The sequence below is a fragment of the Pyxicephalus adspersus genome, chromosome Z, assembly GCF_032062135.1.
Source record: "Pyxicephalus adspersus chromosome Z, UCB_Pads_2.0, whole genome shotgun sequence".
In the NCBI taxonomy this organism is placed as follows: Eukaryota; Metazoa; Chordata; class Amphibia; order Anura; family Pyxicephalidae; genus Pyxicephalus; species Pyxicephalus adspersus.
The window spans coordinates 11,007,110-11,027,183 of NC_092871.1; the positions used below are offsets into that span (position 1 = coordinate 11,007,110).

Below are 20,074 nucleotides of genomic sequence, written 5' to 3' on the forward strand. Positions count from 1 at the left end.
GGATCGATTTCATCTACAGGGTTTTATATCTGGGATATGTTTATTTCCCCAGGGGTTAAACTTGATGGACTTATGTCTTTTTTCAACCTGACTTACTATGTATCTATGTGTACTGAAAACGAACAACCAATCTTCCAGCACCAAAAGCTATCACATTGCATGATCATTTTGTTTTTTCCAAAAAAAATAAAATAAAATGTTTCTGAAATGGCCCTGGGCTTATCTCACGGGGCCCATTATTACTGAAACAGTGTTAATGATATTCTTTTTCAAATGCTGTATTACTCACATGGATGGGCAAGCAGGTTGTCAAGTGACTGCCCCCAGCTCTGGACTTCTTCTACACTGGGCCTGTAATGGAAGAGAAGTAAGTACAGATAAGGGAAGACAATTAAAGGCTGCTCGAATGCATCTAAATTGGCATCTTTTATCACTGCACAAATCAATGCAAGGCTCTGCGTAATCTGTGAGCAAATCACTGACTGTGTCACTGTCCACCAAAGATAAATGAAACCTAATTGTTCTTTAAAATGCAAATTTAGCCGTGTCCCTTTACAGGAAATGTGTCTCCAGTGACATTTCGGAAATGTCTGTTTAAACTATTTTAGATATATGTGCGAACGTGATCAGATTAATCTTAGCTGCTCTATTACCTAATTTCTAAACTAAGAACAGCTCTGTATTACATCCCTATCAGCAGCTACAAGCTGCCCCCAGCTTTTGGCACCTCTGCTATGGCAGTGGGATGTGAACCGTCAGTAAGCTCGTTCAAGCAAAGACGGCCAATCGGTGACTATACTTGTGCATGGGCCCTTGGGTAGCAATCATGTGACCCGCTATTGAAGTTGTACTGTGGTCATGTCAAGCTGGAGGCAACCTAAAGCTGATTTATTGATATCATAACAGCAGGTTGGATATACTTTATGGTTTTAAAACAATATAATATATATAGAAACTGACTTTGCAGGCCTGTTTAGGTAATGTTGTACGGTTACCATGTTCTATGGCTATTCTAGCTTCATTATAAATCTTTAGACAGATTTCAATGACAATAAAATAAGCACTGCATGATATATAGACAGCCACTGGGGGGAGTGCATGCTAATCATTTTATGAATTATAATGATGAAAATATGGATAAATACACAGGTCAAAGCACTAAATCCACATATAAAATTACTTTCAGAAACACTTCACAACAGAAATGAATGCTGGCTGAAAACATTAGACACAATGCACAAAATATACAAAGAAATTATACCAGGTATTACCGTGTTATTTGAGATGAATGAGATGGCCACAGTCGGAACAGAGACAAATGGCTTCTTTTGTGCTTCTGTCTGCGAAAGAGAAAACCAAAGTCATATAAAATGTAAAAATTTCATAAATGTAACTTTGAGATCGTTACAAAGAACAAGAGGGCACTCTTTGTGTCTGGAGAAAAAGAAGTTTAAGCTCCGGATAAGGAAGGGATTCTTCACTGTAAGGTCTGTGAAAATGTGGAATCGGCTCCCTCAGGAAGTAGTTTCAGCAACTCCTATAGATTGCTTTAGGAAAAAGCTAGATGTTTTTCTAGGAGCACACAATATAACTGGGTATTAAGGCTTTAAAGTAAAAATAACAGTGTTGATCCAGGGAACATCCAATTGCCTCATGGAATCAGGAAGGAATTTTTTTCCCCCGTTGAAGCAAGTTGTACCAGGGGTTTTTTTTTGCCTTCCTCTGGACCACGGCTCCCTCAGGAAGTAGTTTCAGCAACTACTATAGATTGCTTTAAGAAAAATCTGGATGATTTCTAGAAGCACAGAATGTAACTGGGGATTAAAGCTTTAAAGTAAAGATAACTGAGACTGTTGATCCAGGGAACATCCGATTGCCTCATGGAATCAGGAAGGAAATTTTTTCCCCTGTTGAAGCAAATTGTACCAGGGTTTTTTTTTTGCCTTTCTCTGGACCAACTGTCTTATAGGGTTTTTTATCTGGGATATGTTTATTTCCCTAGTGGTTGAACTTGATGGACTTATGTCTTTTGTCAAGCTAAGCTACTATGTAACTATATAACTATGAAAGAAATATCATAGGCAGGATAGAAAGCCTGGAAAACCCAAAGACCTTTATATATCTATATAACTCTGCAAATGCTTGTCAAACACTATATGCTCACATAAAAGCCATTTTAGTGGCGGATAGTAGGTGGCTTTCAATAGAATTCCACTGATTTAATTGGAACGTGATGGTAACCACCTATTGTTCTTGGTGCAAGCAAATGCCTACTGATGTACTAATGGGCAATATCTCATTTGGCACTACGATAAAGATGGGTAGACTGGTGAATGTTCCTAAAACCAGGGCTGTGAAGTCAGAGTCTGACTCCAGGTATACAATAATAGCTTCCAACTATGACTCCTTAGCTCTGCCTAAAACCAATCACGTTTCCTCCGGAAGCCCATTTGAATAAAGCCAAAGGCTACGTACACACATCAGATGATTCTTGTTGGATAATCGCTTCAAGACTAGTATCAGAATAGAATCTGCCGTGTGTATAGCACTCGTCATTCATGGATGTGTCCTAGCGGATCCACGAATGCCAAACGATTGTAATGGAAGTAAGGGGGAAAGAGTGCAGCTGGGTGCCACTCCATCGTTCTCCCCCCCTTCCCTCTCCATAGAGCAGAACAACGCTGTATGTAAAGTGCTCATTCAGTCTTTTGAATGCACGGTGGCTCAGTGGGTAGCACTCTGGCCTTTGCTGCGCTGGGTCCCAGGTTCGAATCTCAGCCAGGGATCTATCTGCATGGAGTTTGCAGGTTCTATCTGTGTTTGCGTGGGTTACTCCAGTTTCCTCCCACATCCCAAAAACATGCAGGTAGGTCAATTGGCTTTCCCCCAAAATTGACCTTAGACTGTGGTAATGACATATGATTATGGTAGGGACATTGGATTGTGGGCCGCTTTGTGGAGCAGCTAGTAACATGACTATGAACTTTGTACAGCGCTGCGTAATATGTTGGGGCTATAACAATACCATGTAATAATAATAATTAATGAATGCATGTACGTAGCCTAAAGCCGTATACACACGTGCAATTCATGTCGTTGGAAAGGATCTTTCACGATCCTTTCTAACGATAAGAACCGCAAGATGCATGAATGAGTGCTGTACATACAGCACCGTTCAACTCTATGGAGAGGGGAGGGGGAGAGCGACGGAGCGGCACCCTGCTGCGCGCTCTCCCCCTTCCCTTGCATTAGGATCGCTCGTCGTTCGTGGATCCGCCAGGACGGATCCACGGAGGATGAACGACGTGGGCTGTACACACGCCAGATTCTCGCCCGATATCTGGCTGATGCCGATTATCGGGCGAGAGAAATTTGAGGTGTGTACATAGCTTAAGACTAGGTTCAGACCTACCTCTGGATCAAGCGGCACTTTGCTTGCTACTTGGTCATTAGCACTGCAGCACTGGTAATTATAGAACCAGAATCTGAAGATTTGACAGCAGGCAGCAGCGAGCGGTACTGAATCCCATTAATTCCCAATAGGGCTGCCGCAGGTTGATACCCCAAGGCATTGGTTCGCTTACATTCAGCCACAGTAACTGCACCACAACCTCCCCACCAGTCTGAACAGAGCCTTAACGTGCCATCGTAAATATAAAAATAATATACAAATTGAAACACAAACCCCATTCTGGGAGAGTAAAACAGAAACCAATTTGATACTCACTCCTTCTTTTTGTGCCTTGGTGCTCTGTCAGTTTCACACACGGATCCTATATCTGTGTCCACACTAGAGGCCAGAGACTGCAAAAGAGGAAAGCAATAGGAAGGGGTTAGCGGTCAGAGTTCTTTTTCCGTTTTGTCCTTGATCATCCACTTAAAACTACAAATTTCACACTGAACACAATTCTGCACAACAAAATGAATCACTGCTACATTGAATACAATAATTTATTTTACAGCAAACTGCAATAGTCTGCAGAAGCTTAACACAGACTCCCAATTTACCCATCCACTTATATGACATTGATGAGATTTCTCTTCATTTCCTGTTACTAATACACCCATGCAAGAAATGAGGGAAGCAGTTGTCACCTTAAGAAAATAAGTAAAACTCTCTGAAGTTGCACCTTACTGCCAACACATATTAATGCAGCTCTGTAACTATTAATACACAAATAAATATATGCAAGCAGTAAGAACTGGCACACCCTTTACAGCAGGGATGAACATGTGAGAGCAAGGAGCAAATGAGTTCATCACTGTGCTGCCTCTTTTCATTGACCAATCTTCACTGGACCACCTGGGGTGGGTTCAAGACAGCCTGGGGTCAGAAGAAGGGGGTTGAATAATGCTGGTAGTGAAAATGAGGCCATCTAGTGGAAAAGAAGAAGTACTGCTGGACTGAAAGAACACACATATATATTTCTTAAACATCAGGGTATTCTTACCCTTAATCCAGAGATTTCATCTAATTTTTATAATTTCATGCCCAAACCCAACATTTTCTTACACAACAACTATGTCAGTGCCCTGTTGCTTGCTTTGCATAAACCATTACTCTGTAAAAGCTGCCCAGCCACATTCCTAGCAGGTTCTGGGTGTACAGAACATTGGTGGACAAGATACGATCTCTATTCACCCGGGATAATGGAGCCAATGGCTATATATTTTTCCGGCACCTATCCCAAGCCTGCAAAGCTCCTGTATTCCATAGGAGGTCCATGGACCGATTACCCGTATTGCTGCCTATATTCAAAAAATTGTCACTGACTTTAATGAAAAATTTATTTTTTGTGAAGTTGAGAATCAATAATGTGCATGTCAGTCCCATCAATCATTATTATTATTATTATTATTATTATTATATTATGCAGTGCTGTACATTAAATAGTGGTTGCAAATGACAGACTGACAGTGACACAGGAGGAGGAGAGGACCCTGCCCTGAAGAGCTTACAATCTAAGAGATGGGGGAACAACTGACTTCACTTATTGGCTTCCTTATAGAATTTGTGTTCCCTCCTATTTACGACATTCTGTAAGTCAATATTTGCATAGCCACACCCCTGATGTAACAATGCTGGGGGAGGTGGGGGTCAAGGCCAAGCTTGACTTTTACAGAAAAGTCAACATTTACATATAAAAACAACTGGGTGGGGCTAATCCATTCAGTATTGTCAGCCCATGGGAAATTAGCTACATTTTTGGCACAGGTACTTTTTGGGGCAATAGTCATGTACAGATTGTTTTTGCCTCAAAACATTTGCCATTAAAACCAAAACTTTCTTACAAAAAAAAAAATCACAATATGAGTGTTCATTCTACCACAGCGTACAATAGTTCTCTATTCAAAACTCAGCTATTTTTGATGGGGATTTCCTTCACACTAATTTTGAACTCAGCACTGTATCAATATTACTATAGAAATGACTTAGAAAAACAACAAAAGGCTTGCCAGCTTGTTAAGTGAAACTGCGAAATGCAAAGAGAAATCAAATAATATTGCCTACTGTCAAAAAAATATAAAAATAATATTTTTAAATAAGGTTTATTTCTTTTCGAATAGATTTTATTTAAAAAGCTTTGCAATTCTTCAATTGCAATATAAAAAAAAAAATTAGAACCGACTAATGAGGCAAATGAGGACCTGTAGAAATTACCTTAATAACTGCTCTGGAGAAAAAAAAAAAAATATTGAAGCTTTGAATTTTATAGCTGGCTACCATGGTAAATGTATTCTTGTCTTTAACCAGTGCAGTAAATAACAATCACTGTGTGCTTCCAATCAGCAAAAAGCAAACCCTGCACAAAAATAAAAATAAATACTGTACAAAAATAGATCCGCAAACTTTGGGGATTTGCTACTAGCAAAATGTCTGCATTGAAAATGTGAAATGTTTTATTTTTTATTTTTGTAGAGTCTACTTAGAATAACTTTGTTTATATTATCTTTTCATTATTTATTTATTATGATGTAATATTTTTATTATTTTAAGCTTTTTGTTTTTTTCTTTTTTTTTTTTACTTAATTCATGTTTATTTTTAGTATTAAAAAAATGATGTACAAAAGAAAAATCTAAATACTAGAAGAAGATCTACATTTTAAGCTCTATTTATGAAACAGGGAATCAATCATTCCCTCGTGGGATACTTCGAGGGCTATGGGCCTGATTTATTAAAGCTCTCCAAGGCTGGAGAGAATACACTTTCATCAGTAAAGCTGGGTGATCCAGCAAACCTAAAATGGTTCTGGTCCAGGATTCAAAACATTTCCTAATACAAATGACTTTGAAGAAATCCATTCCAGGTTTGCTGGATCACCCAGCTTCACTGATGAAAGCCTTGGAGAGCTTCAATTATCTAGACCCTATTAGTGTTGCCCTGGGGTTTATGTAACAATGCAGGTGAACCACAAAAAGAGGGTGTTTGGGGTCTTAAAAGTTGACCCATTATTTGGGGCCTTCTCCCCATTCCATATCCAACAGAACGTTGCCACTCCAATAAAGAAAAGTGTCTGAAACAGAATCTTCATGGTAGAGTCACCAGGGATAATTTTTTTTGAAGTGGCATTGGGATGTTAAAGGTTACATGAGATTTAGAGGTCAAGTTTGGGTCCTTATTTTTGCCCAAAATGAAAACATTTCACCAACGGCCAATAAACCCAAGCTATACACCCCAAGGGTTATCAAACATCAACATTTTAATATTTCTAAAAATAAAATACACAGAGAATAATTTACTTATTTACGGCTGGTTATACTTCATGTTTGTGCAAAGAAAAAAAAAAAACGGGTCCATAAATCTGACCTACAAATAAAAGGTTACATGTCAGGGGGTTATGGGAAAGCAGCTGTGTTATGAGGGATTGGAAAGGAGGCGCCAGGAAATAATGGGTCACTTTTTAAGACCCCAAACATCCTCCTTTCAGATATTGTACACAAATTTCTACAAAAATTCTAAGTACTGGCTGCCCCCCTGCTCCCCCCGCAGCGTCCTGGCCCAGCTCCAAACTGCTGGCATTTCTGGCCCACAGCTCCATAAAAATTCAGACTAAATTTATCCAATAACAATGAGACGCGCCGAGGAGGAATCTGCCAAAATATTTTCTTTTTTTAGTCTTTCACACTCGATGAATCTCCCATCATGCACATTGTTCAGGGGCCAATAAAGTAAAAGGGCCAAAACGAATTCTTTGGTGCTTTAAAGTATAGCAGAAAACTGCAGCATTAGTGGGGTAAGATGACGGGCCTCGCCTATTTTTGAATTTAGAATGATCATACATTGATCGTGTTTAAAGTATAACCCAAAGTACAAAATGGTGGTACTGATCCCAGGTGAAGCCGGGTATAGACCTGTGGGCTCAAACCTGGGCCAAAGCCCAATAGGGAGAATAGGCTCAATTTTTTGAAGCTTTATTGTTCTAGAGCAACACGAACATTCCACTGGACAGAAATTAAGGGGGGGTCTCTAGGGGAGGAGCCTGCAACTGTAAATATACTGGTGATGTTCATCGAACAATAAAGGTATTATAAAAGAAGGTGGAGCTTGTATGTGTTGTTCTTGAAACAATAAAGCTTTTTTTTTTTTTATAAAGAAATGGCATGATGCTTGTGGTACTCATGAAGCAATAAAGTTTATACAATGGAAAGATAGTGGGCCCTAGATGAGCAACCTGCTTATGGTGGGATGCTTGTGTTGCTCATATAACGATCAAGTATTTTTTTTTTTAAAAAGGAGGTATCTAGGGGAGGGGCCTGCTTACCACGTGATGATTGTGGTAATCAATAAAACAATAAAGTTATTATTAAGGAAAGAGGGGTCCCTGAAGAGTCTGTATCTAAGAGGATGCTTGTGTTTGTTAATGGAACAATAAAGCAATTATTGAGGAAGGAGGGGCCCCTAGAGGAGAAGCCTGCATCTAGCTGGATGCTTGTGTTGTTCATGGAACAATAAAGATATTAAGGAAATAGGGGTCCCTGGAGGAGGAGTCTTTATCTAATAGGATGCTTGCGTTTTATCATGGAACAATAAAGTTATTATGAAGAAACATAGGAGCAGCTATCATAAGCTTATAAAGAAAGTTGGAGGTACCGAGGGGAGGAGCCTGCATACATTGTAGTGTGATACTTGGGTTATTCTCGAAACAATAAAGTTATTATAAAAGAAAGAAGGGTGCCTATAGGTGGAGCATCTTGTGGGATGCTTGTGTTGCTCATGAAACAATAAAGAGTTCAGTGCAATGGTGGTGTTGTTCATGAAGCAATAAAGGTAATACAAAGGAAAGATGGGGTACCTAAAGGAGGAGTGGGTGGAATGTGTGTGTTGCTCATGTAACAATAAAGTTTATACAAAAAAGAAGGAGGAACCTAGGTTAAGTGCCTGCGTCTGGCGTGATGGTTGTGTTGTTCAAGAGGAAAGTCAGGGTCCCTAGGGGAGGAACCTGTATTCTGTGGGACGCTTTTTTTGAACAAGGAACAATAAAGTTTCATAAAGAAAAGAGGAGGTTGCCTGGAGAGGAACCTGCATGTTTGTGTTGCTCATGGAACAATAAAGCTTTTATCAGGAAAAAAACAACATTTAAAACAAAAAACAGAAAACAAAAACAGAAAAATCTCACATAAGAATTCCAGTGAATCCCATTACAAATGTACCTGGTATTCCTGTCACAAAAATTTTAGTGCAGACACTTCCTGTTATGGGGTGACAGCAAGCAGACACGGCCCACAGTTGTCACAATAAGGCCAAAACAGTGATGCACAGCTGACACGGGAGTGCATGCAGGAAGTGTCTGAAACAAGGATAGCAGGTGAACACCATGTAATTGTTTATGACACGTAACACAAACTAGAGGCCAACCCCTAATGACAACGGCCCAGAATTTCTCCCCTAGGGGCCATATACCGGAATCTTCACCTGCCAAGCCTTGACTACAGGCCACATACCAGCCCAGACTTTGTTTAGCATCCGACTCCCCATACAGGAAAATTTGGACTTTGTGTACGGGGCTCCTTGCCCACCATGACTCCCACCAGTTACCGTGGTAACAGCTGCAGGATCTGTAAAGATGGCAGCTGCCAGATTGGAAGGAGTTGCTGGTATGAAGATCTGGCAAACGTTAATGGTGAACTGAATGCAATATGACGATACTAAAAAACACATGAAATGCCAGTCTGTTATGTTCTGCGTTTTGTGCTCATTAGCGAGCTGAAAGAAAACATTACGCTTTCTGGATGAAAAGAGAAAAAAGCCGAAAACTAATAATAATCATAATATTAAGGCCAGAGGAAAAGTTTGTAAAATATAAACAAGTGAAGTTTCTGCAGGCCAATGGAAAAAGTACCATAGACAGCCTAGAAACCCCATAGGGTGACCTGTAGGTCCTGCCAAAAATTATATGAGATGAATTCCTGTGTACTTTTTGCTGAATAATAATAATAATAATAATAATATCTGTTATATTGTTTCCAACTCTCTCTGTGGACTAAAAGTCTCCTCCAGCCATCATGGACAAGAGGAAAGGCCGAAGGGGTTCTGTACATTCGTCCTAGGTTGACAACACTGCTCAATGATGGAGTACACATGTACAACAGTAAAGGAGTGTTGTCAGCATAAGACAGGAAGTGTGTTAAAAAAGGCCTGCAACCCAATGAAAGGTTTGTGAAACACAGAATACTGTACTAGCAGAATTTATAAAATACCCCAATAGGGACACATATATCAACACCACATACTTACCTGCTTTACCCAACCCATAACAGAATTTACTGACAGCAAAGGAAAACCATCTGACAAAGTAAAGCCTGACCTGTGACTGAACTTTGTGTTCTAAAGGCAACCCCACCCACCCAGGAGGAATCACTGAAAAGATTGTTGCTGCAGGCACTCCAACTGCCGGCTGATGATTTAATACTTGTAAGACCAGAAGACATTTCCTCTTAGACTCCCTGTCTCTGATTGAAACCATACACAGAGCCATTCAGAGAGAGGAGGAGTCATTGCTCTGCTTCATTTAGGTCCTTGAATTACAGATTGAGCTATAGAGCTCAGTAAACACCAGGCTTTTATTTAGATACAAGGAAAAGTGTAAAAGGGAGGATGAAGCGCCACCTGTTGGGTGGAACTAGAGGTGCATCTACTTTTAAAACCAAAGACAAAACCATTTGTAGCTGTGTTAGCTCCCATTCCCTGATGGGATACCCCCACCCCTCCCATTTTTTTGGCTTCAGGCCAGCCATGTGTCCTCTTCCTATTTGCTTCTTCTCTAGGCTGGGTGCTCTTTACTAATGCCAAGAGCTTCAACATAACGACATTGTCACTTCATTCTGCATCAATACACTGAGAATGAATAATGCTGTGGTAGCGGATGGGCCCGTGACACCCTACATTCACAGTAGACTTTTTCTAGGGTCAAGCAGCACTAAGCGCCATTCATTCCGGAATACTGGGGACATCTTGTGGCCAAGAAGAAATACTGCAGTGTACAGCTTTAGATTTACGGCTATTATTGCAGCCGGGGGTTCTTTTTTTATTTCCAAAAATGACATGCCCAGCAGGCATCATTATTAAATAAAAAAGCAGCATGGAGCTGAGCTCAAACAGCACCTTTCACTGAAAATACCTGCATATGATAATGAGGTGGGATGTCTATATATTTTTCACGATGTACACTGGTGAAATACACATTTGAAAGACCTGAACCATACATTGGAAACAATCAGGAAAGATGGTGACATTATTCTAACCGCACCCACGTATCATTGTACACATTCTTCAAATTTTCAGCAGTCATAAAAAAAGAGACTTCCCCGGCCTTTGACAAGCCGATTTTCAGTATCGTCTGCAAACACACGCTCTTTCATAAAGGTTCCTGTGTTTAATTTTAGATTATGTCTTGTCATTGTGCAAGTTCCCCTTTTAACCCTTCATGCTGCATCATGGTAAAGATGGGCCGGAAGGCAAATAACAAAGGTCAATTTTCAATGGATATGTAATGGGGTAAAGAACCCATAACCTGGCAGTGTGGTGAAACCCAGGCACTGACCTATAGCCCTTATCTACATGGAGGGCTGCAGTCACGGCTCACCCTTAGCTAGCCCTAGCGGTAAGTGCTTACCCAACCCAAGCGACCAGCACTTAACATTTAGAGTGCTTGACCCTTCCCTTATTCCATCATGAATGCAAAAACCTAGTATGATGGTCTTGTGATCATGAGCATGTTCTCCAAATTTAACCCATTTGATACTCATTTTTCGTGCCTGGCCAGACAGCAAAGTGATAGAGGTAGCTTGCAGGCTCCTTGGAGGAGCTAAGGGTTTTTCTATTCAAATGCAATTGTGAACACATTTGGGTATAGGGGTGTTTTTAGGGTTGACTGTCATGTGATACAAGGCTCTGGACTATGGGTTGGAAAGCCCTTAGCTCCTGCAATGACACACTGGGTATAGGGGCATGAGAATTATAAGGAGGTGGGTCATGTTCCCTGATCTGTATACAAAGGTTCTATACAAATGATGAACATTGTAAGCATAGGCAGGGCTATTGTCAGACTGACGGCCCACATGTTTGGAAAACACATCACAAGGTACATGTTGGTTCTACCTGCATGTTATATGTTGTTATCGGACTCTCTTCTTTGGCAGTGTTATCACCTCAACTGTTATTTTTACATTGCTACCATTTTTTATGTTAAATTTACTTTGTATTTTCCCCCAAGCTCCTTCCTCCTTCTGCAGAGAAACAATGTCAGGATTGTGGTTGAACAGGATAAGATGCCACCAATCACCGCACCCATGCCGGATCCTGCCCTGGGGCTCGCTGACATCCAACTATGGTTTAAGGCACCTCAGCTATTTCTGTCCTCAGCAATTGATCTCTGTCAAACCTAAATACACACATGGGGCGAGTTATCAGCAAAACACGGACTGAGTCGTCCTGGTGAAACACACGTGTACTGCTATGCTTTATCTACGCATTGTGCCGCTGAACAGAAGGAGAATACCCCTATTACCTGTTCTGCAGCATGTGCTGAATAAACAGCATTTCAGATAAACACTCCATCATTATTATAGATCAGCCTTTCTCAACCCTTTTTTCCACCATGGAAAGAATGTTCAGGTCATGGGCAACCCCTGATAAATTCAATACGTTGGGGTTCAGTAGAGAAAAAAAAGTCCCAAGAATGCCCCCCTATAGTGGTGACTAGAAGCACACATTTATAGACAACTAAAAACATAATTGGAGTCATGCAGATGGATCTAGTGGCGTTGGTCTCAGAGATATGAGGGCATCTTCAAATGGAAGGTCAATCGGCCACAGAACCCCTGGAAATCTCTGCAGGAACCCTAGCTAAAAATGACTCTAGTAGATGTTTCCATAAAGAGCAAAGATAATAACATTGTAGAAAAACATAGTTTTCACATTTTTTTCCTGCCAAGAGGGACAGACTCATTTATGCCTTTGTTACCCTGCAGGAGGCGAGGCAGACATTCTGTGCCACCCTGCAGGAGTAGTACAGACTCATAGATCCATTCTGTGCCACCCTGCAGGAGTAGTACAGACTCATAGATCCATTCTGTGCCACCCTGCAGGAGGAGTACAGACTCATAGATCCATTCTGTGCCACCCTGCAGGAGGAGGGTGGCTGTCTAAGTCACCTGCCGGAAGAGGGATTGAGACATAGCTCCCACCTGTCTGTTACACTGCAGGAGAAGGGGCAGACACATACCTTCCTTCTGTGTCATCCTGCAGGAAGAGGGCTAAAGGCAAAGCTCCCTCCTGCCTCTGTCACCCTGCAGGAGGAGAGCAGACTTGAAGCTAGCCCCCCTCGGACTGGATCACCTGCAGGAGGCATTCCGCCTGGATTACCCTGCAGGAAGAGGGAGGCAAAATCCTAGCTCCCTTCCATCAGTGTAACCCTGCAGGAGGTGGGACAGTCTCAAAGCTCCCTTCCTTCTGAGTCACCCTGCAGGAGGAAGGACAGACTCAAAGCTCATCTGTCCATGTCTCTTGCAGGAAAAAGAACAGACTCATAGCACACTTCTTTTGTATCACTCTATAGGAGGTAGGATCCCTCTATTTTTGATTTCTGCTAATTCAAACAATAAATGGCATAAACACTCAAGTCACCCCTTAATTTACCTTAAAGGATCCCATAAAAAATGACAGAAGATTATGTTTTGCTGCTGAAACTTTTGCTGCCCTCCTCTTCTTCCTCAGGGTTTTCGGTGATGGTAAGCTCCACCCACTTCCAGATTTGCCCTTTTCCCCTAGAGACTCCACTCTGCCTCCAGTGTCCAAATGAGACTCACTCCGTGTCCTCCACATGGATCCGGGCACCCCCAGAGTTCTTCCATCTGCCCCTTCTTCTTCATCGCTATCACAAACCAAGTTACCAGCACTGAACGAACGTTCCACCCGCACCTCCGGGATGGGTAAAGAGGGCCCTTTTTGGGAGGATTGGTCAGGATTGTGAGCAGGAGGGGGTCTTCGAATCGCTACACGTTTCCAATGTTGAGGGTTATCAGGAGAAAGGCAGGTGTCACTGCCAGACTTGCGAAGAGGGTTAAACACATGGAGCATCTGTGGAGGACAGAGAAGAGATTGGTAAAATTCTTTTTGTAGTCATGTGGTAACTTCACACAAGGCATAGCAGTGTGTCTATGGCATAGCAGCTCATTAAGAAGAATGGGGCAGTTAGAGGTACAGTGGACTGGGCGTTAAAGGATGGCTTGAAGGATTTTCATGAAACCTGGAGTTGAACTTAGGCCTTCCATTGGCTAGGGCCTACAACCAATTATTAGCTGTCATGTGACAAAGCATCAACTGCCACTTAAAGGCCATGTAAAGCCATGAGCTTTTCTTTAGGTCTGAATAGGTTAGACCTCTTGGCAGGTTTTCATTGCCATCTGTGTCTACATTAGGGAGACCCACTATGAAAGAAGACCCAACATTTTCAGCTGTCACCAAATCAGAAGTAGAGAGGAGATCTTCCAATAGGTGACAACTCTCCAAGATGGGATTTCTCCCACTTTGGAGAGATTGACTCTTGTCTCCTGTTGAGTATTTGAGACCAGAAGTGATGCAAAGAAGCATAGAACAGTGACAGTAGAAACAAACCACTGAGTGTGTGTCCCCTTCTTAAATTTATTTAGAGACAATCTACTCAAGATTTGGAGTAGAGATATTGGCCCACCAGAGGAAGTGAGAAGAAGGGCTTACCAGAATGCATAGCTTTCCTGGCACATTGGCATTTATTGTTGGAGAAGCAGGGGCCATAATTTTGGGGGCATATGACTGGGACACACCAGAGTTTTTTCAGGTCCTCCTATCGGCCAGCCCAACCCCGGACCAGAACAATATTAATATATCCTGTATCAGAAACTTGCTTCCGTAGTCATGTAACTCTCTCAGAGGATAGTCAAGTCCCCTACCAAAGTCATGTGTCATCAACATAGTCCAAGACCAGGTATACTACCAGTAGGTTTTTGGGGATGTGGAAGGCAACACAGAGCCCAGGTGCCAAAGGTGTCCTGGTCAAGACTAGAACCTGGGACCTTATGTTGGCCTTATGCCATCTACAGCTCAATTACTTCTAAGGAATGGGGACACTAAAGCTTTCTTCAGCAGAATACATAGAGTCTACTAGGTTTTTACGATGAAACCCTCTAATTTAGGAACCATTTTGTTAGGGACATGGTCAGACAAACAGCTTTTTTCAGATTGATAACAGGCAGGAACCTGCAAAAAAGTGTGGTAAAATCCTTGAAATGTACATAGATCACCTCATGGGAAATTAGAGTAATTCCTTAAACTACGATAGAGGAAAAGGAAAGGTACAACCACCAAGACTGAAGAAGACATGGAAGAACCTGGGTTGACCAGCAGACCTGGAATGAATCTCATCCAAGAAAACTGAAAACTCTTACCAACTAATAGCACTTGACTTAACTAAACGCCTTCAGACACGCGCAAAGCGCTGGGCGCGCAATCCTCTTCCGGGTTCTTCTTCTTGTGTCACCCTATCTCGCACTGCACAGGCGCCAGACCAGGTGACTTAGATGAGGAAAAAAGATTGCCGATCTTGCACATGTGTGAAATCAGCAATTTTTTGTTCCATTAATAAAAGGGCTCCTTCTGCGCATGTCCGGAATCAGGGTATGCGCAGAAGGAGCAGACAAGAGACTCCCGGGATGCGTGACGTAGGTATCCCAGGAAGCTTTGCTCTTCCATTCAGAAAGGGAATGTGCTGCACACTTTTTTGTTTTTGGAAAAAAGGGTGTTGCACTTAAAATTTTGACTTCACATAAAGGGGTAGACAAGCCTTTTATTTAAAGTCATTTTTTTTTTGTAGTTTAGGTCCACTTTTAGAAATCCATTCCAAGCTTGATGGGTCACCCAGGTTTTCCCAGGATATATCTTCTCCAGTCTTTAATAAATCAGGACGCCACTATAGCACTGCTAAGAATGAAGTAGAACCAGTGTATTTAACAAGCAAATGCATCCCCTGCCCTGTACATATACAAGTCACACAAAAGTTGTTGACTCTAAACTAATCACAATCACATATTGATCTCTTATTTGACTGTTGTCTGTAAAAGTTCCCTTTGTATATGTAAACATAAGTGTGTTTGTACATGTGCATGGCAATAAAAACACAAAACATGACAAACAAAGCCCTGGGGGTGTAGAGTGAGCGGGATCCAGGACAGGTGAGACAGACAGGTGTATGGAGGGAATAAACGGAAGGAGAATATACAAGGCACTTAGTGAATATGGGCGGCCGGTGAAAGAAATACAAAAATAAGGAAATGTTTCTTTGCTTGTGGAGAGAAAGGACAATGAAAATCTCCCTGTGTTGTGATATCAGTACAATGATACGCCAACATCAGATACTTACCTGGATGATTGATGAACGCCTTCTTCACAGGGAAACAACATAATTTAACTAGTTATTTCTGTATGTTATTATTAGAACATTCACCTGTGGGTTATCTTTGACGAGACTCACATTTTTTTTCCTTTTTTTCCCTATTTTGACAATTGCATTTCATATTCTGATTTTAAAATCCGCAAAAAAAAAAAATTGCGATCGGGCAGGTTCATTATTTCAGGTGCAATAAAAAAATACATGAAAACATGCCTGATAAGAAAACACAGCGAGGCGTATCATGATGGGATTTGCCAGGTATCCGCGCATATGCATGGGAGTTACATCATCCCAGCCTGGCCAATCAAGGCAGCTGAAGATCAGAACTAGGAACAGGAGAAAAGGCGATGACACCTGTGACAAAACGGACAGGTACACATTTAAAAAATTGTGATCAGGCACCTAAAGCTATTTTATTGCAGTAGGGACATCACCTGTCTTTTCTGCAGTAAAGGACCTGCATGATCACAATTTTTTAAAGTTTAGTTCTGCTTGTATGTAAACTTTTCATATGGATCTATATATATGCTGGGAACATGGATATAAACTAGTCATCCATAAATTACTGGAATCTAAACAACATACCATATTTTCATATTTTTATTCCGAGTAATTTCATTTATTTTATTCATCACGCACTGAGGGCAAAGGTCAGGCGTCTTATTCAGAGCTGTATGCACAATGGCTTGGAGCATTTGAGATCATGTGACCTCCTTAAAATATATATATATATATATATATATATATATATATATATATATATAAACACATATATATATATATATATATATATATATATATATATATATATATATATAAACACATATCCATATAAAGCCAGAAATACAAACTCATATATCTATATTTATGTATATATGTATCTATTTAAGGCTCTTTGGAAATTGAAAATGGAGCATGCACAGGTGGGTGGCAATGATCCAGAGAGTGGATCATCCTGCAGATGGTTGCCACGGATCTTCGCTTACACATTTACTTGAAATGGCAAATGGTTAAAACTTCTGCCAGGGTTATATTACCATCCGTGTTTTCTCATCCTGGTGACAACCTCACCCATTATTTCCCAGGAACAGGAAGTGAGGTTAAGTATACCCAAAAGGGTCAAGTGCAGCAATACAACCATGACAAGTATGTTTTCCTCCCAAGAGAAAATCGGCAGCTTTTGTAACAATTATATTTACTTTTTTTTTAAGCAAATAGGAAGTTTTCCTCTGAAAGCCAATATCTTGCATTTGCATTTCAACATATTTGGTGGTGCCTACAAACAGGGTCGCCATTGACAAGGGGTACTTCTGTCCTGGGCCCTAATAAAAAGAGTTTGACTTTTGCAATGTTGGAACTTTTAGACAGGGGTTAGGGGGCCCCAGAAATTTTCTTAGCATGCGGCCCAATGATTTCCAATGGCAGACCTGACTACAAGCACCCTCCATTCAGTCCAGGGTCCGGACTGTGCAGCTCCATAAAAGACTTTGTATATTTGGCAAAGGTTAGCAATCCAAAATGTTGACTTTGTTGGATTGGCATGACAGCCAGGAAGCTGGAACCCTCATATAGCGTGGCCATATTTCTTTTTTTAGAACTCTGGAAGGTGCACAAGAATGACGCCATTGATTCATGCCATTTCCATTGCTCAACGCCTTAATCTGTCACATAGCCAGAGTAAACAAAAAAAGTGTAAGATCAGAGCCGCTTGTCAACAGTTAAGTGCCTACAAGTCCGATGTGAGGGGAACTTTTGCAGTTTGCTAAATCAACGCTGCACTCTGTTTACTGAAATATACCCTGAAAGAAGATTCCTTGTCCAGCCCGGCCTCAGCACTGCTAATTAAAGGCTTACAAAGGCCAGAAAGATGGAAACTCAAGCCGGAGCAGCCAAGCAAAACGACAGAAAAATTGACTGGAGCTGCAGTCATGTGAACAAATGCATTCACCTCCCTCCTGGAAGGAATGTCCGAGTCCTGAGAAAACCTTTCCTATCCCTACACAGGACGGACAGACTGACACCGCAGAATGTATGATTCTCCAGCCACTCTGATGTAAATGTGGCTAGCAGTAAAAGGGAACCCCGCTCCATTCCACCCATATTTAGTAAATGATGGCTAACACATTCTTAGCAATGCTGGCCACATATGATCTGTTGATGAATTTACTTGCATGCAGGTTGCCTTATGGTTAATATAGAGACTTTTGACTGAGCAATAAATAGAATTTTTTTTAAAATGATTCAAATTGAACCATCTCCTTTTTTCACTTGGGCACCTTTGCTGTCCACACTATTGCCACTTTTTTGCCCCATTCATAGCTGCATGGTTTGCCTCGCCCATGCACATAGCAAACTGCCGCTGAGCCTGGGAGCAGCATACTGAGCCACACATTTGCACATGGTTGGGGCCACAGCATAGTTCTTCCAATATCATCACATGGCCAAATATATTTTGCCACTTTTTGGAACCGCGCCACAATCTGCTGCAGCTACTTGGTTTCTGACTGCTCCTATTCAAGTGAAGTTGGGGCTACGGTTCAACCTGCAAAAGAACGCTGCAGTTCACCGCAAGTCTGAAATGGCTTCCTATGGCAAGATTGCATTTCCCACGTGTTATGGTTGTCTCAGTCATTTATGTACGATAAATTGTAAGCTCTTTGGGGCAGGGTCCCCTCCCTTCTCCTGTGTCACTGTCTGTATCTGTTTGTCATTTGCAACCCCTATTTATGTACAGCACTGCGTAATATGTTAGCACTATATAAATCCTATTTATTATTAATAATAATAATAATAATAATAATATTAATTGTCATCTTCTGCTCCTGTGTTTGGTTATAATGCACAACAATGAATATGCCCCACACTGTGCAGTATATACCCACCCTGGTACATTAATAATGCCACCCATAGACACTGGAGACAAAGCACCTGTCTTTTAGTTCACTACGATGCACAGGTGTGAATGTACTGTACGGTATGGTGCAGCGTGGGTTAAGGGTTGTTAAATTAGATTTAAACCCTGGAAGATATTTTGTTTGCAAAAGGAATGTGCATCCATAAAACATGCCTCTGCTTTAATGGTGGAATGTGCTTGTGCAATGTGTGTTGGAATAGCCATCATTGTATAAGACAGAGTGACAATCCAAGAAAAGCTGTACAATAATTGTAACCTTGTAACAAGAAATACCAGAACAAGGATTTGTATGGCATAGTCACCAGGTATTATTCTAGTGAGGGAAAAAAAAGACAGCACAGCAGACACTGCCTGCTTTTAGGCTCAGTATGTCTCATTGAAACTTTAGACTGAACTGTCCAATAGGGGATGAGTCAGTCACAATGAATATTTCCGTCTATGAATCTTAGGTTTAAGTCCTTTAAATGGGCAAAGTTGAAAAAGGGAATAAAAAGCTTTACAACTTCCCCAATTATGAACTAAAAAGCCACCTTTAGGCCCCAGTGACTTTGCCTATGCTCAGATGAAGTTGTCATACTGCTGCGGGCAGGGGAAAGTATTTCCTCAGTCACCTCTCCCGCAGAGATCAGACTGTAACATTGAAACTTTGCAGCAAATAATAACAGCAGGGTCTGATCTGTGTCAGATTTTTCTTTCAACCAACAAGAACAGCACAGAAACCAGAATCTTAATGGGTTACCCTGGATGACGTCAGAACAAAAATGGCGCCGCCCTACTGGAAAGAGCAGCAGAAGGTGTTGGCAGGAGGATTACTTAGCATATATCCTATTAAAAAAAAATCTAAGCCCACTGTAAGTTATAAATTGTATATTTTTTTTCTTAGATATATCATTCTGTATCCAACCTGACTCATAAGCACAGCCATTGATTTCCTCCCACTGGGAATAATTAAGTCAGGGATACAACAAAAAAACAAAAACTAATTATTGTTTACCGAAGGAAAAAAAAATCCCCCTCGCCCTGAGTCTTATGTTCTGTGTCCAATCACCTGGGATAACGAGGGGAACGGTTCCACCATAACCCGCCATTAAACACATTAGACTCCATCAATTGTAATGGTACGGGAAGGTGGGGGGTGGGGTGGAAATATGAATCTGACCAATGGAAAGATTGAATTATCCTGTTTTAGCAGCAGAAGTGCTATACGGCGTGTTTTTTTTTTTCCATTTTAGG

The 20,074-nt window shown here is 41.2% G+C and overlaps 1 protein-coding gene across 2 annotated transcripts in view; it reads right to left on the bottom strand.

Moving 5' to 3' along the window:
- The window catches only part of LOC140343191 (regulator of G-protein signaling 3-like), a 67,407-nt gene that overhangs the window by 31,195 nt on the left and 16,138 nt on the right, over nt 1-20,074 (bottom strand). For both annotated transcript variants that reach the window (XM_072429738.1, XM_072429739.1), the window contains exons 2-5: nt 13,140-13,580; nt 3,728-3,804; nt 1,272-1,340; nt 290-351 (exon numbers count right to left, since the gene is read on the bottom strand). In XM_072429738.1, coding sequence (XP_072285839.1) covers nt 290-351; nt 1,272-1,340; nt 3,728-3,804; nt 13,140-13,580 — 649 coding nt within the window. The remainder of the gene's footprint in view (nt 1-289; nt 352-1,271; nt 1,341-3,727; nt 3,805-13,139; nt 13,581-20,074) is intronic.